The 14,600-nt window shown below is 47.7% G+C and overlaps 1 protein-coding gene across 1 annotated transcript; it reads left to right on the top strand.

Moving 5' to 3' along the window:
* The first annotated feature begins 5,737 nt into the window (after positions 1–5,737).
* Positions 5,738–14,588, top strand: cmtm6 (CKLF-like MARVEL transmembrane domain containing 6). The gene is made up of 5 exons (XM_083918869.1): positions 5,738–5,788; positions 7,787–7,904; positions 9,738–9,914; positions 10,166–10,264; positions 11,956–14,588. Exons 2-5 carry the CDS (start codon positions 7,794–7,796, stop codon positions 12,130–12,132), a joined length of 564 nt encoding a protein of 187 aa, XP_083774995.1. The 5' UTR covers positions 5,738–5,788; positions 7,787–7,793; the 3' UTR covers positions 12,133–14,588.
* Positions 14,589–14,600: the final 12 nt, after the last annotated feature.

Here is a 14,600-nt window from a genome sequence, read left to right as displayed (position 1 = left end):
CAAAACAACCACAAAGAGACACAAAACAACTACAAAGAGACACAAAACAACCACAAAGAGACACAAAACAACTACAAAGAGACACAAAACAACCACAAAGAGACACAAAACAACTACAAAGAGACACAAAACAACCACAAAGAGACACAAAACAAACACAAAGAGACACAAAACAACTACAAAGAGACACAAAACAACCACAAAGAGACACAAAACAACCACAAAGAGACACAAAACAACTACAAAGAGACACAAAACAACTACAAAGAGACACAAAACTACTACAAAGAGACACAAAACAACCACAAAGAGACACAAAACAACCACAAAGAGACAGAAAACAAACACAAAGAGACACAAAACAACTACAAAGAGACACAAAACAACCACAAAGAGACACAAAACTACTACAAAGAGACACAAAACAACCACAAAGAGACACAAAACAACCACAAAGAGACACAAAACAACCACAAAGAGACACAAAACAACTACAAAGAGACACAAAACAACCACAAAGAGACACAAAACAACTACAAAGAGACACAAAACAACAACGAAGAGACACAAAACAACCACAAAGAGACACAAAACAACCACAAAGAGACACAAAACAACTACAAAGAGACACAAAACAACCACAAAGAGACACAAAACAACTACAAAGAGACACAAAACAACCACAAAGAGACACAAAACAACTACAAAGAGACACAAAACAACTACAAAGATGCTTCTCTGTTGTTGGTCAGGAAGAGTTGACGTCTTCAGGCCGTGTCCAGCGATCATCGAGCGTTTCAACCCTGAACCCCAACATCGCTGGGTCAGCAGGGGCCACATCACTGCCCATCAGCCCCCCTGGTTCCAGCTACGCTCCAGAACCAGCTCCAGAACCTGCTCCAGAACCAGCTCCAGAACCAGACCAGCTCCTCTCTCCTGCTCCAGAACCTGCTCCGCTCCTCTCTCCTGCTCCAGAACCAGCTCCAGAACCTGCTCCAGAACCTGCTCCGCTCCTCTCTCCTGCTCCAGAACCAGCTCCAGAACCAGCTCCGCTCCTCTCTCCTGCTCCAGAACCAGCTCCGCTCCTCTCTCCTGCTCCAGAACCAGCTCCGCTCCTCTCTCCTGCTCCAGAACCAGCTCTGCTCCTCTGTCCTGCTCCAGAACCAGCTCTGCTCCTCTCTCCCGCTCCAGAACCAGCTCTGCTCCTCTCTCCTGCTCCAGAACCAGCTCTGCTCCTCTCTCCCGCTCCAGAACCAGCTCTGCTCCTCTGTCCTGCTCCAGAACCAGCTCTGCTCCTCTCTCCCGCTCCAGAACCAGCTCTGCTCCTCTCTCCTGCTCCAGAACCAGCTCCAGAACCAGCTCCAGAACCAGCTCCGCTCCTCTCTCCTCTCTCCTGCTCCAGAACCAGCTCTGCCGTCACCCCAGTGGCTGTGAGCATCCTCCACACTGACTGGGTTGGGAATCCTCCCCCCCGCGGTCCTGCAGGAGGTTCTGGTGTTTGGCCTCTTCCTCTCAAACGCTCGCTCACAACCCTCTTACCACAGGACGGTGACTGCGATGAGGATGATCCTCTTTGCCTCTTCAGACCAAAGTCCTGCGTCTGGCCTCAGGGTCGTCTGGACAGTCCCCCCCCCCCCCCCCCCCCAGGTCTAGCTTCATCTCCCATGATTGGGCCTTTTGCAGCAGATGGTCCTTGTTGTTCCTGTGGTCCGGGGGCTTTGGACCCGCTCTTACAGACTTCATTGATGGCGTTGCTCCCGTGTGGTCGCTGTTTCCTGCGTCTCTCTTGCTCCCGGCTGTTAGCGAGTGTCATGAGCACCTTGTCGTGGCGCCACCTGGATCTTCCTTGGGCGGGTGCTGTTTTACACCCTGACAGGATGTGTGCCATCGTGCCCCTCTCCCCACAAAGCTGCCACTACGGGTCCTCCCCCATTTGTGCGAGTTCGTCAGAGTCTGCGTGTGTCGTACACCGACCTCAGCGTGAATGAGATGCAGATGGACTCCAGTCTCCACAGATCTCCCCATGTGATCTTCCTCTTGGGTCGGTCCCACGTGGTCCATGCTCCCTGGGACGCTCGCTCCACTGCCCCTGCCCTTGGTCCTTCTGCCTCCAGGTTCCGTACCTCCTCCTGGATCACGGTCCTTTGGTCCTTGGATCCTGCCTTCCTCCATTGCTGGATCCCCAGAGTTGTTTGTGCTTTGTCGTCTGGCAGGTCTCTGCTGATGGTGGTGGTGCCTGCTGCCGTGGTCCTGTGTGCAGGTCTCTGCTGATGGTCGTGGTGCCTGCTGCCGTGGTCCTGTGTGCAGGTCTCTGCTGATGGTGGTGGTGCCTGCTGCAGTGGTCCTGTGTGCAGGTCTCTGCTGATGGTGGTGGCGCCTGCTGCCCTGGTCCTGTGTGCAGGTCTCTGCTGATGGTGGTGGTGCCTGCTGCCGTGGTCCTGTGTGCAGGTCTCTGCTGATGGTGGTGGTGCCTGCTGCCGTGGTCCTGTGTGCAGGTCTCTGCTGATGGTGGTGGTGCCTGCTGCCGTGGTCCTGTGTGCAGGTCTCTGCTGATGGTGGTGGCGCCTGCTGCCGTGGTCCTGTGTGCAGGTCTCTACTGATGGTGGTGGTGCCTGCTGCCATGGTCCTGTGTGCAGGTCTCTGCTGATGGTGGTGGTGCCTGCTGCCATGGTCCTGCATGACGCTTCCTGCTGCTATTATAATCTATCTGTGTCCGTCTTCTCTCTCTCTCTCTCCTTCTCTCTCTCTCTCTCTCTCTCTCCGGTGCAGACAGATGTCCGTCTTCTCTCTCTCTCTCTCTTCTCTCTCTCTCTCCTTCTCTTCCTCTCTCCGGTGCAGACAGATGTCCGTCTTCTCTCTCTCTCTCTCTCTTCTCTCTCTCTCTCCTTCTCTTCCTCTCTCCGGTGCAGACAGATGTCCGTCTTCTCTCTCTCTCTCTCTTCTCTCTCTCTCTCTCCTTCTCTTCCTCTCTCCGGTGCAGACAGATGTCCGTCTTCTCTCTTTCTCTCCCTCCTTCTCTCCCTCTCTCCGGTGCAGACAGATGTCCGTCTTCTCTCTCTCTCTCTTTTCTCTCTCTCTCTCTCTCCTTCTCTCCCTCTCTCCGGTGCAGACAGATGTCCGTCTTTTCTCTCTCTCTCCCTCCTTCTCTCCCTCTCTCCGGTGCAGACAGATGTCCGTCTTCTCTCTCTCTCTCTTTTCTCTCTCTCTCTCCTTCTCTTCCTCTCTCCGGTGCAGACAGATGTCCGTCTCTCCTTCTCTTCCTCTCTCTGGTGCAGACAGATGTCCGTCTTCTCTCTCTCTCTCTCTTCTCTCTCTCTCTCTCCTTCTCTTCCTCTCTCCGGTGCAGACAGATGTCCGTCTTCTCTCTCTCTCTCTCCTTCTCTTCCTCTCTCCGGTGCAGACAGATGTCCGTCTGTTCTCTCTCTCTCTCTCCTTCTCTTCCTCTCTCCGGTGCAGACAGATGTCCGTCTTCTCTCTCTCTCTCTCCTTCTCTTCCTCTCTCTCTCTCTCTCTCTCTCTCCCTCTCTCCCTCTCTCCGGTGCAGACAGATGTCCGTCTTCTCTCTCTCTCTCTCCCTCTCTCCCTCTCTCCGGTGCAGACAGATGTGCGTCCTCCACAGAGCTGGGTCTGTCTGACGTTCCTGTCTGTTATAGTGAAGGTGTTCGTTGCCACGGTGACTCTACGGGGGAATTGTTGTGTCTGTAAATCATGAATCAGTCACAGAGTTCAAATCTTTACCTGCTCCGTAAAGTGTCCTGAGATCACTGCTGTTAGGATTCGACACTGTAAATAAAACTGAAGTGAATTGAAGTGACACAGGAAGTTCCCAGACCCTGACTTCCTGTGCGTGGCGTTCCAATGACGTCACGTAGCTTTAACGTGCTCTCAGCTTGTGTGACGGATGAGTCATTCGCCCGCGTGCGTCCTGGTCTGGTTCATCCGTGGAGTCTCTGTCTGTTGTTACGTCTCTGCGCTCTGCTCCCTTAAGCTCCTCCCCCACGGGCGCCAGAGGACGTTGGAGCTGCCCTGACCTTACTGAGGTGAAGCTTGGAGGGGTTCCCAGCCCCCTTCAGAGGGGCTCGTTGGTCGTCCGCTCCACTCCTTCGATGCTTGTCATCGGAGCTTCACACGCCGTTCACACGCCGTTCACACGCCGTTCACACGCCGTTGACACCACACGGGTCCTGGCAGCAGCCGTGTTGGTGAAGCCGTGTTTGGAAACGAGGTTCATATGTTATAGTTGTAGTAATAATAAAAAATAAATAATAATAAAAAACATATTTCTTTTGTAAATGTGTATTAAAATGAAAGTGTCACATTTCCCGCAGCACCTGAACGCACCTCAGTCAGAAGCTCAGGTGTCGCATTTTCTGAACGGTCCACAAACGCAACATAACGGTTTTCCGCCCTGTGGGGCGTTCAGGGACCGAGCCAAGACTACCACAATAAAACACCACTACACCGGAAAACAGCGTGGGTAGTTTCAGAATAAAAGCATAAAGTTAATCAGCTGAGGACCCGTCACTTTGTATATTTTATTTTTATTACTAATAATAATAATAATAATAATAATAATGATAATAATAATAATAATAAAATAATAATAATAATAATAATAATAATAATGATAATAATAATAATATAATAAAAATAATAATAATAATAATAAAATAATAATGATAATAATAATAATAATAATAATAATAATGATAATAATAATAATAATAATAATAATAATAATAATAATAATAATGATAATAATAATAATAATAATAATAATAATAATGATAATAATAATAATAATAATAATAATAATAATGATAATAATAATAATAATAATGATAATAATGCATTTATTTATAAAGCACTGTTTTAAAGACACAGTCACAAAGTTCTGGTTTTATTTTTTAATGTTTAGAAAAATTCTGACTAAACTTAAAATCCACGTTAACGGGATTTTCTTCATATTTTCTTATTTTTGCTTTTTCTTTGTTTTTATTTTTCCTGTTTGTGAAACTTAAAAAACAAAAATCTGATTTTATTAAAAGTTTAATGAAAGTTTAAAATGTAACTTTATGGATGTGACTTTTTTTGTTCTTGTAGAATAAAAAGTTGAAAATCCAAATCATTGTTTTTTTTACACAGAAGAGAATTTTTTATTTTTTAATTCTGTAATTTTTCCCTTTGAAGGTTTTTCTGTTCTGATAAAAACTGAAAGGACTTGTTTTTATTTAATTTAATTTAATTTAATAATATTTTTAAATGTTGAAATATTTTTCTTAAGTTTTCTTGTTAGAATTGAATAAAAATTTGTGTTAAATTGTTAAAATGTTAAATGTTAAAATTTAGTATTAATTGTTTTAAATGTTGAAATATTTTTTATTAATATATCCTGGGTTTTTATTTATTTAATTTAATGTAATGTTTTAATCCTTTTGAATGTCGACATAGTTATTTTTAGTATTCTTGGTTTAAATTAAATTAAATTAATTATTTTAATAAAATTCATTTTATTTTAATTTCATTTATTTTATTTTATTTAATAATTGTTTTAAATGTTTAAAAGCTTGTTTATTTAATTTATCCTGGGTTATTGATTTTATTTTAACGTATTAATTAATTTTGAATGTTGAAATAATTGATTTATTTCTCCTTGGTCATTAAAACCCTTTTAATGTGGAAGGCTGTAAACCGGAAGCTCGTCCGCTTCCGTTTGACTTGACAAAATAAAGCTGCGTAAATGCGGAAGTGACAGAAACAACAAAGTCTGGGTCGCAGCTGAAACTTGGTGAGTTTGTTCTTCACTTTAACTTTTCTCCCGTTTTTATTCTTTGTTCTTTTCTCTCATTTAACTTCCGGTGGTTTCGTGTTTCGGGTCCAACTCTTCTTCCGTTAAAGTCACTTCCGCTCACCTGCGGAGGAAAAACACGTTAATTTACCGTTTAACGCGTTTTTTTTTACAGGAAAACGAAACTTTATTAAAAAAAGTTCGATTTATATTTAATTAAACAAACACACACACACACACACGTTTACAACACACACACACACACGTTTACAACACACACACACACACTCTCACACACTCACTCACTCTCTCTCTCACACACACACACACACACTCTCTCACTCTCTCTCTCACACACACACACACACACTCTCTCACTCTCTCTCTCACACACACACACACACACACACACACGTTTACAACACACACACACACACTCTCTCACTCTAACACACACACACACACACGTTTACAACACACACACACACACACACTCACTCTCACTCTAACACACACACACACACACGTTTACAACACACACACACACACACTCACTCTCACTCTAACACACACACACACACACGTTTACAACACACACACACACACACACACACACACGCACACACACACTCACTCACTCACACACATGTTTACAACACACACACACACACACACGTTTACAACACACACACACACACTCTCTCACTCTAACACACACACACACACACGTTTACAACACACACACACACACACACTCACTCTCACTCTAACACACACACACACACACGTTTACAACACACACACACACACACTCACTCTCACTCTAACACACACACACACACACGTTTACAACACACACACACACACACACACACACACACACGCACACACACACTCACTCACTCACACACATGTTTACAACACACACACACACACACATGTTTACAACACACGGACACACACACACTAAGTTTAAAAGATGAAAAATCGGTAAATGAAATAAATTAAAATGCGGCATCATTGATGTAGTGAAGCCGAATCCACCGGAACCGTGTGTGTGTGTGTGTGTGTGTGTGTGTGTGTGTGTGTGTGTGTGTGTGTGTGTGTGTGTGTGTGTGTGTGTGTGTGTGTGTGTGTGTGTGTGTGTGTGTGTGTGTGTGTGTGTGTGTGTGTGTGTGTGTGTGTGTGTGTGTGTGTGTGTGTGTGTGTGTGTGTGTGTGTGTGTGTGTGTGTGTGTGTGTTCATTAAATCAGTTATTTTTCTGATGTGATTCTGTTTTGTTTTCGCTCTAATTGAGTTCTGTGACAGAAAATCAGTGAGAATAATAATAACAACAACAATAATGATTTAATTTGATTTAATTTGATTTAATAATTGTTTAATTGTTTCCTGTCGGTGTTTCTCACCTGCTGCACCTGAACCTGAACCTGCCACAGGTGCTGTTCACCTGCTCACCTGTTCACCTGTTCACCTGTTCACCTGCTTCACTTTCACTTTCCCTCTGTGACGCCTTCAAGCGTCTGTGCATTAATAATCATATTTAATGTTTTTATAATATTTCTAAACTTGAACCTTCTTCTGTCGGCTCCACTTATAATAAAACATGTTTTCAGAATAAAAGCTTCATAATCTCATGTTTTCAGAATAAAAGCTTAATAAACTCATGTTTTCAGAATAAAAGCATCATAATAATCTCATGTTTTCAGAATAAAAGCATCATAATAAACTCATGTTTTCAGAATAAAAGCTTAATAATCTCATGTTTTCAGAATAAAAGCATCATAATAAACTCATTTTTTTCAGAATAAAAGCTGAATAAACTCATGTTTTCAGAATAAAAGCTTAATATTCTCATATTTTCAGAATAAAAGCATCATAATCTCATGTTTTCAGAATAAAAGCATCATAATAAACTCATGTTTTCAGAATAAAAGCATCATAATAAACTCATATTTTCAGAATAAAAGCATCATAATAATCTCATGTGTTCTGCTTCAGCTCCATCATGACTGAAGTTTACTCCTCGACCACGGCTCCGAACCCCAAAACCTCCTGGTTCCAGGTCCCGACGGAGACTCTGGACCGGGTCCGCTGTGGCCTCAAGGTGGTCCAAGTGGTGAGTTCAAAGACCCCCGACCCCCTGTGGTGTGTTCAAAGACCCCCGACCCCCTGTGGTGTGTTCAAAGACCCCCGACCCTCTGTGGTGCATTCAAAGACCCCCGACCCTCTGTGGTGCATTCAAAGACCCCCGACCCCCTGTGGTGTGTTCAAAGACCCCCGACCCCCTGTGGTGTGTTCAAAGACCCCCGACCCTCTGTGGTGTGTTCAAAGACCCCCGACCCTCTGTGGTGCAGTCAAAGACCCCCGACCCCCTGTGGTGTGTTCAAAGACCCCCGACCCTCTGCGGTTTGTCAAAGACCCCTGACCCTCTGTGGTGGGTTCAAAGACCTTCTGTGGTTTGTCAAAGACCCCCGACCCTCTGTGGTGAGTTCAAAGACCCCCGACCCTCTGTGGTGCATTCAAAGACCCCCGACCCTCTGTGGTGAGTTCATAGACCCCTGACCCTCTGTGGTGTGTTCAAAGACCTCTGACCCCTCTGTGGTGCGTTCAAAGACCTCTGACCCTCTGTGGTTTGTCAAAGACCCCCGACCCTCTGTGGTGAGTTCAAAGACCCCCGACCCTCTGTGGTGCGTTCAAAGACCCCTGACCCCTCAGTGGTGCGTTCAAAGACCCCTGACCCCTCAGTGGTGCGCTCAAAGACCCCTGACCCTCTGTGGTGCGTTCAAAGACCCCTGAAAGTCGGAATATTGTGACAAAAAGTCGTAAAAGTTTGAGGAAAAAAGTTGTCGATTTTGAAAAAGGCATCTTTTCGTGTGTGTGTGTGTGTGTGTGTGTGTGTGTGTGTGTGTGTGTGTGTGTGTGTGTGTGTGTGTGTGTGTGTGTGTGTGTGTGTGTGTGTGTGTGTGTGTGAGGAAGTTGCACATGTGGAAGTGAAAGTTCTGCGGGTCGACCGTTGGTGAGCAGAACGCTCACTCAGCAGATCTCAGGGGCCGCTGACCCAACGCTGCTGTTGCAACGTCCGCTCTGCACGCCGCCACAACGTCCGCTCTGCACGCCGCCACAACGTCCGCTCAGCACGCCGCCCAAGGGCACACGTGTCCGGGGAGCGAGGGACGAAAAGCCGGTTTTAGTCTCTCATGGACTGGACTCTGCACGGACACGAACAGACTGTGCTGTGGATGAATGTTTGGTTTCTATTGGAACATAAAAGTTCTATTTTCAGCTCGGATTCAAACCCACGGCCTGACGTCAGCGTCTCTGTGGTTCAGGGTTTCCTCCCAAACCCAGACTTTTATAACCTGCTGTAAAGTCCACAACAGGCACGGGCTATATTTAGACCACTGAAGGAGACCGTTAAGTTTAGATGACTAAAGGAGACGGTCTGTGGTGCGTTCAAAGACCCCTGACCCTCTGTGGTGAGTTCAAAGACCTCTGACCCTCTGTGGTGCGTTCAAAGACCCCTGACCCTCTGTGGTGCGTTCAAAGACCCTTGACCCTCTGTGGTGAGTTCAAAGACCCCCGACCCTCTGTGGTGCGTTCAAAGACCTCTGACCCTCTGTGGTGAGTTCAAAGACCTCTGACCCCTCTGTGGTGCGTTCAAAGACCCTCGGCCCTCTGTGGTGAGTTCAAAGACCTTTGACCCTCTCTGGTGAGTTCAAAGACCCTTAGCCCTCTGTGGTGCGTTCAAAGACCCTTGACCCTGTAAAAAAGTCATAAGAATTTGAGGAAAAAGTTGTCGATTTTGAGAAATGCATCTTTTCACCTGTGTGTGTGTGTGTGTGTGTGTGTGTGTGTGTGTGTGTGTGTGTGTGTGTGTGTGTGTGTGTGTGTGTGTGTGTGTGTGTGTGTCCCTGTGTGTGTGTGTGTGTGTGTGTGTGTGTGTGTGTAGCTCCTCTCCCTGGTGGCGTTCCTCCTGGAGGAGGTCGTCAGCAGCTGCATCAGTTGCTCTGCTCTCTACTTCTTTGAGTTCATCAGTTGCTCGTCTTTCCTCTTCACTCTGCTGCTGCTCGTCCTCCTCAGCACCAGGCTGCACAGCAGGGTGGGCCTGAGCTGCTGGCCCCGCCTGGTGAGCACCACAACAACACAACAACAACAACACAACAACAACAACACCACAACAACACGTCCTCACCAGGGTGGGCCTGAGCTGCTGGCCCCGCCTGGTGAGCACAACAACAACACACTCCTCAGAACAACAACAACAACAAACACCTGTTGTGTGTGTATATTATCTGTGATATGTTGTTGCCATGGAGACTGTTGCAGTGTGAACCACGCTGGTGTTAAACGCTTGTCTCTTCCTGTGGGGTCCTGCAGGACTTCCTGTACACCTTCATCATCGCTCTGCTCTTCCTCATCGCCTCCATCGTCTTCGCTTCAGACAACAGCGGCACGACTCTGGAGAGGAGCGCTGTGGTGAGGACGCGCCTCCTCCTTTACCTCCTTCTTCATCTACTTCTTTATATCCTCCTCCTCTCTGACCCTCTCGTCTCCTCCTCTCCTCCTCCTCTCTGACCCTCTCGTCTCCTCCTCTCCTCCTCCTCTCTGACCCTCTCGTCTCCTCCTCTCCTCCTCCTCCTCTGACCTCTCGTCTCCTCCTCTCTGACCTCTCGTCTCCTCCCTCCTCCTCCTCATCTCCTCCCTCCTCTTCCTCCTCCTCCTCCTCATCTCCTCCCTCCTCCTCTCGTCTCCTCCTCCTCCTCCTCATCTCCTCCCTCCTCCCTCCTCTCGTCTCCTCCCTCCTCCTCTCTGACCCTCTCGTCTCCTCCTCCCTCCTCCCTCCTCTCGTCTCCTCCCTCCTCCTCTCTGACCCTCTCGTCTCCTCCTCCCTCCTCTCTGACCCTCTCGTCTCCTCCTCCCTCCTCCTCTCTGACCCTCCCTCCTCCTCCTCCCTCCTCCTCCTCCTCCTCCTCCTCCTCTCCTCCTCCTCCTCCTCTCCTCCCTCCTCCTCCTCTCTGACCCTCTCGTCTCCTCCTCTCGCCTCCTCCTCCTCCCCTCCTCCTCCTCTCCTCTCCTCCTCCCTCCTCTCTGACCCTCTCGTCTCCTCCTCCCCTCCTCTCTGACCCTCTCGTCTCCTCCTCCCTCCTCTCTGACCCTCTCGTCTCCTCCTCCCTCCTCCTCTCTGACCCTCTCGTCTCCTCCTCCCTCCTCCTCTCTGACCCTCCCTCCTCCTCCTCCCTCCTCCTCCTCCTCCTCCTCCTCCTCTCCTCCTCCTCCTCCTCTCCTCCCTCCTCCTCCTCTCTGACCCTCTCGTCTCCTCCTCTCGCCTCCTCCTCCTCCCCTCCTCCTCCTCTCCTCTCCTCCTCCCTCCTCCTCCTCCTCCTCCCTCCTCCCTCCTCTCGTCTCCTCCCTCCTCCTCTCCTCTCCTCTCTGACCCTCTCATCTCCTCCTCCTCTCCTCCTCCTCCTCCTCTCTGACCCTCTCGTCTCCTCCTCCTCCCCCTCCTCTCGTCTCCTCCTCCCTCCTCCTCCTCCTCCCTCCCTCCTCCTTCTCTCTGACCCTCTCGTCTCCTCCTCTCCTCCTCCCTCCTCCTCCTCCTCTCCTCTCATCTCCTCCTCCTCCTCTCTGACCCTCTCGTCTCCTCCTCTCCTCCTCCCTCCTCCTCCTCCTCTCCTCCCTCCCTCCTCCTCCTCTCTGACCCTCTCATCTCCTCCTCCTCCTCCTCCCTCCCTCCCTCCTCCTCCTCTCTGACCCTCTCATCTCCTCCTCCTCCTCCTCCTCCTCCTCCTCCCTCCTCCTCTCCTCCTCCTCTCCTCCTCCTCCTCCTCCTCCTCCTCCTCCCTCCTCCTCCTCCCCTCCTCCTCCTCCTCCCTCCCTCCCTCCTCCTCCTCTCTGACCCTCTCATCTCCTCCCTCCCTCCTCCTCCTCCCTCCTCCTCCTCCCTCCTCCTCTCCTCCTCCTCTCCTCCTCCTCCTCCTCCTCCTCCTCCTCCCTCCCTCCTCCTCCTCCTCCTCCTCCCCTCCTCCTCCTCTCGTCTCCTCCTCCTCCTCTCGTCTCCTCCCTCCTCCTCCTCCTCCTCCCTCCTCCTCCTCCTCCTCCTCCTTCTGCTCCTCTCTGACCTCTCGTCTCCTCCCCCTCCTCCTCCTCCTCCTCCCTCCCTCCTGCAGGCGTTCGGCTTCTTGGCGACGCTGATGTTCTTCGCCGACCTCGGCTGGTTCGTGAAGACTAACGGTTTTCCCTTCACGGCGGACGGGAAGCCGGAGTCCAGTAACGGCGGCGCGGTGACGGCGGACGCTTCAGCGGAGGCGGAGAAACTCAACACGCCGGCCAGCGGAGCAGAATGAGTGACATCACTGCTCCTTCAAACGTGGCGGCAGGAGGCGGAGCTTCACGCCTGGCGTCCATTTTTAATCCTGGTTTTAGTCGCGGGCGCCACGTGACGCGATCAGCTGACGGCGTTTATCACAAACACACGATGATGTTTCAACAGACACTAAATATTCTGCTGCACGTTTTTCTTTATTCAAAACCAGAAACTTTATTCACACTTTGTTTCAAGTGACGACAAAAGTTTTCACATAAAATTACGTTTGTTTTATTTTTATTGAGTCAACGACATTTAAACGACTTTAGCAGCTAACGCTAGGACGCAACAGATCCATGCAGCGTAGCTAAGTTACAGCTAGCTGGCTAACATTAGCTTCTTGCTAATGACATAGCAGCGAAACCTTAGCTGGCTAACGTTAGCTTCATCCAGACTCCTCGCCGTTTGTAAACGACTTTATCAGCTAACGTTAGTAAGCCACCTACGCAGATCCATGCAGCGTAGCTAAGTTACAGCTAGCTGGCTAATGTTAGCCTCTCGCTATTGTCAGCTCAGTGAAACCTAAGCTGGCTAACGTTAGCTTCTCTCATTTTGTTTTAATTGAGAACAAAATTCTCAGAATTTACTGAACGTTGTTGCGGTTTTTGAAATATCGCGACCTTTTGGGTCCGGACACAAAAAAACGAAAAGAAAAAAATGAATATTTTCACATAAAATTGCGTTTAGTTTCTTTTTATTTTCTTGAGTGGGTAACTCAAACGTAAACAACTGTAAACGACTTTATCAGCTAACGCTACAAAGACACTGACGCCAGATCCATGGAGCATAGCTAAGTTACAGCTAGCTGGCTAATGGTAGCTTCTTGCTAACATTAGCTCAGTGAACCTACGCTGGCTAACGTTAGCTCAGTGTAATCTAAGCTGGCTAACGTTAGCTTCTCTCATTTTGTTTTAATTGACAACAAAATTCTCATAATTCACTGAACGTTGTTGCGTTTTTTTGGACAAAAACAACTAAAAAAGAAAAAACAAAAATAACATTTATATATTTTATATATTTTTATTTGAGTCGCGGCCGCGGTTATTTCTTTCCGTTTGGTCCCTGAACGCCTCATGAAAGTCCAAATCTAGATTTTTAACTTTGTGAGGAAATAAATGAACGTGAGTTTCTGAAACTGAGACGAGAGAAAACAAAACTATAAACAAATAAAGTTTAAATAAAGTTTAAATAAAGTTTAAATAAAGTTCAGTGTGGAAGTGAAAGAGTTTAATGTTGTAAACAGATAAAAAAAAGTGTGAACTTTTAAAATGATTTTAAAAACATTTCGACAAATCCTTCAGAAGCTCGTGACGATGTTTGATCCGTTTTTATCTCAGTTTAATTCAACGTGTCCAGTTTCTCACGTGCTCTAAATTAAAGTCCATCATTTCTTTTTGAATCCGGAGAAATTTGTTGTTTCTACAGTTTCAGTTCGGACACTTTAGCTCTTTTATTTTTATTTTCTTTACGTGAGACGCAGGTTTTTTACTTCCTCTGCACCGGTTCTCTTTTGTTCCGTGAGTCGCGTCTCGTCTGCACCGGAAACCTCTCCTCTTTACGCCGCGGCCACAAACCTGCACCTGCACCGCGCACGTGCAACTTACACAGAAGGAAGCCAGGGGGCGCTCGTTCAGCGTGTTCCCATGGAGACGCTTCTTCGATCTCTTACTCACGGTTCTGCACTAAAATGAATTGTTAAACGTTTTAGTGTTTGAATCTTTTCAGCTGTTACAACGAAACCCTTTTCCCCCGGTGCTGATGAAACACTGTTAGCTGCTAACGTTAGCTACTGTTAGCTCGCTGACGTAGCAACATCCTGTCTTGAGTGGATAATGTCGGCTGATTCATCCAGACTCCTCGCCGTTTGTAAACGACTTTATAAGCTAACGTTAGGTAGCTACGGACGCAGATCAATGCAGCGTAGCTAAGTTACAGCTAGCTGGCTAATGTTAGCCTCTAGCTATTGTCAGCTCAGTGAAACCTAGGCTGGCTAAAGTTAGCTCCATGCTAACGTTAGCTCAGTGTAACCTATGCTGGCTAACATTAGCTTCTTGCATGTTAGCTTCTTGCATGTTAGCTTTTTGCTAACGTTAGCCCAGTGTAACCTAAGACGTAGCTGAGGCAGTGATTTTAAAAAACAGCGCTATTGAAAATATGATTGTGATCATTTTACAGCTTTAAACCACGATGAAGCCGACCAATCACGTCCAGTCTGGACCGACCAATCACGTTCAGTCTGGACCAATCACGTCCAGTCTGGACCAATCACGTCCAGTCTGGACCGACCAATCACGTCCAGTCTGGACCAATCACGTCCAGTCTGGACCAACCAATCACGTCCAGTCTGGACCGACCAATCACGTTCAGTCTGGACCGACCAATCACGTCCAGTCTGGACCAAGCACGTCCAGTCTGGACCGACCAATCACGTTCAGTCTGGACCGACCA

This window comes from Echiichthys vipera (genome assembly GCF_963691815.1).
Source record: "Echiichthys vipera genome assembly, chromosome: 8".
In the NCBI taxonomy this organism is placed as follows: Eukaryota; Metazoa; Chordata; class Actinopteri; order Perciformes; family Trachinidae; genus Echiichthys; species Echiichthys vipera.
The sequence above is the reverse complement of the archived record's forward strand: the minus strand, read 5'-3'. Positions and strand labels throughout refer to the sequence as shown.

Bases quoted from the DNA above. Each gene is read 5' to 3' on its own strand.
- cmtm6 (XM_083918869.1), top strand. From the start codon at position 7,794: ATGACTGAAGTTTACTCCTCGACCACGGCTCCGAACCCCAAAACCTCC. The intron at 7,905-9,737 runs GTGAGTTCAAAG...GTGTGTGTGTAG, and splicing joins GCCTCAAGGTGGTCCAAGTG to CTCCTCTCCCTGGTGGCGTT. The intron at 9,915-10,165 runs GTGAGCACCACA...GGGGTCCTGCAG, and splicing joins TGAGCTGCTGGCCCCGCCTG to GACTTCCTGTACACCTTCAT.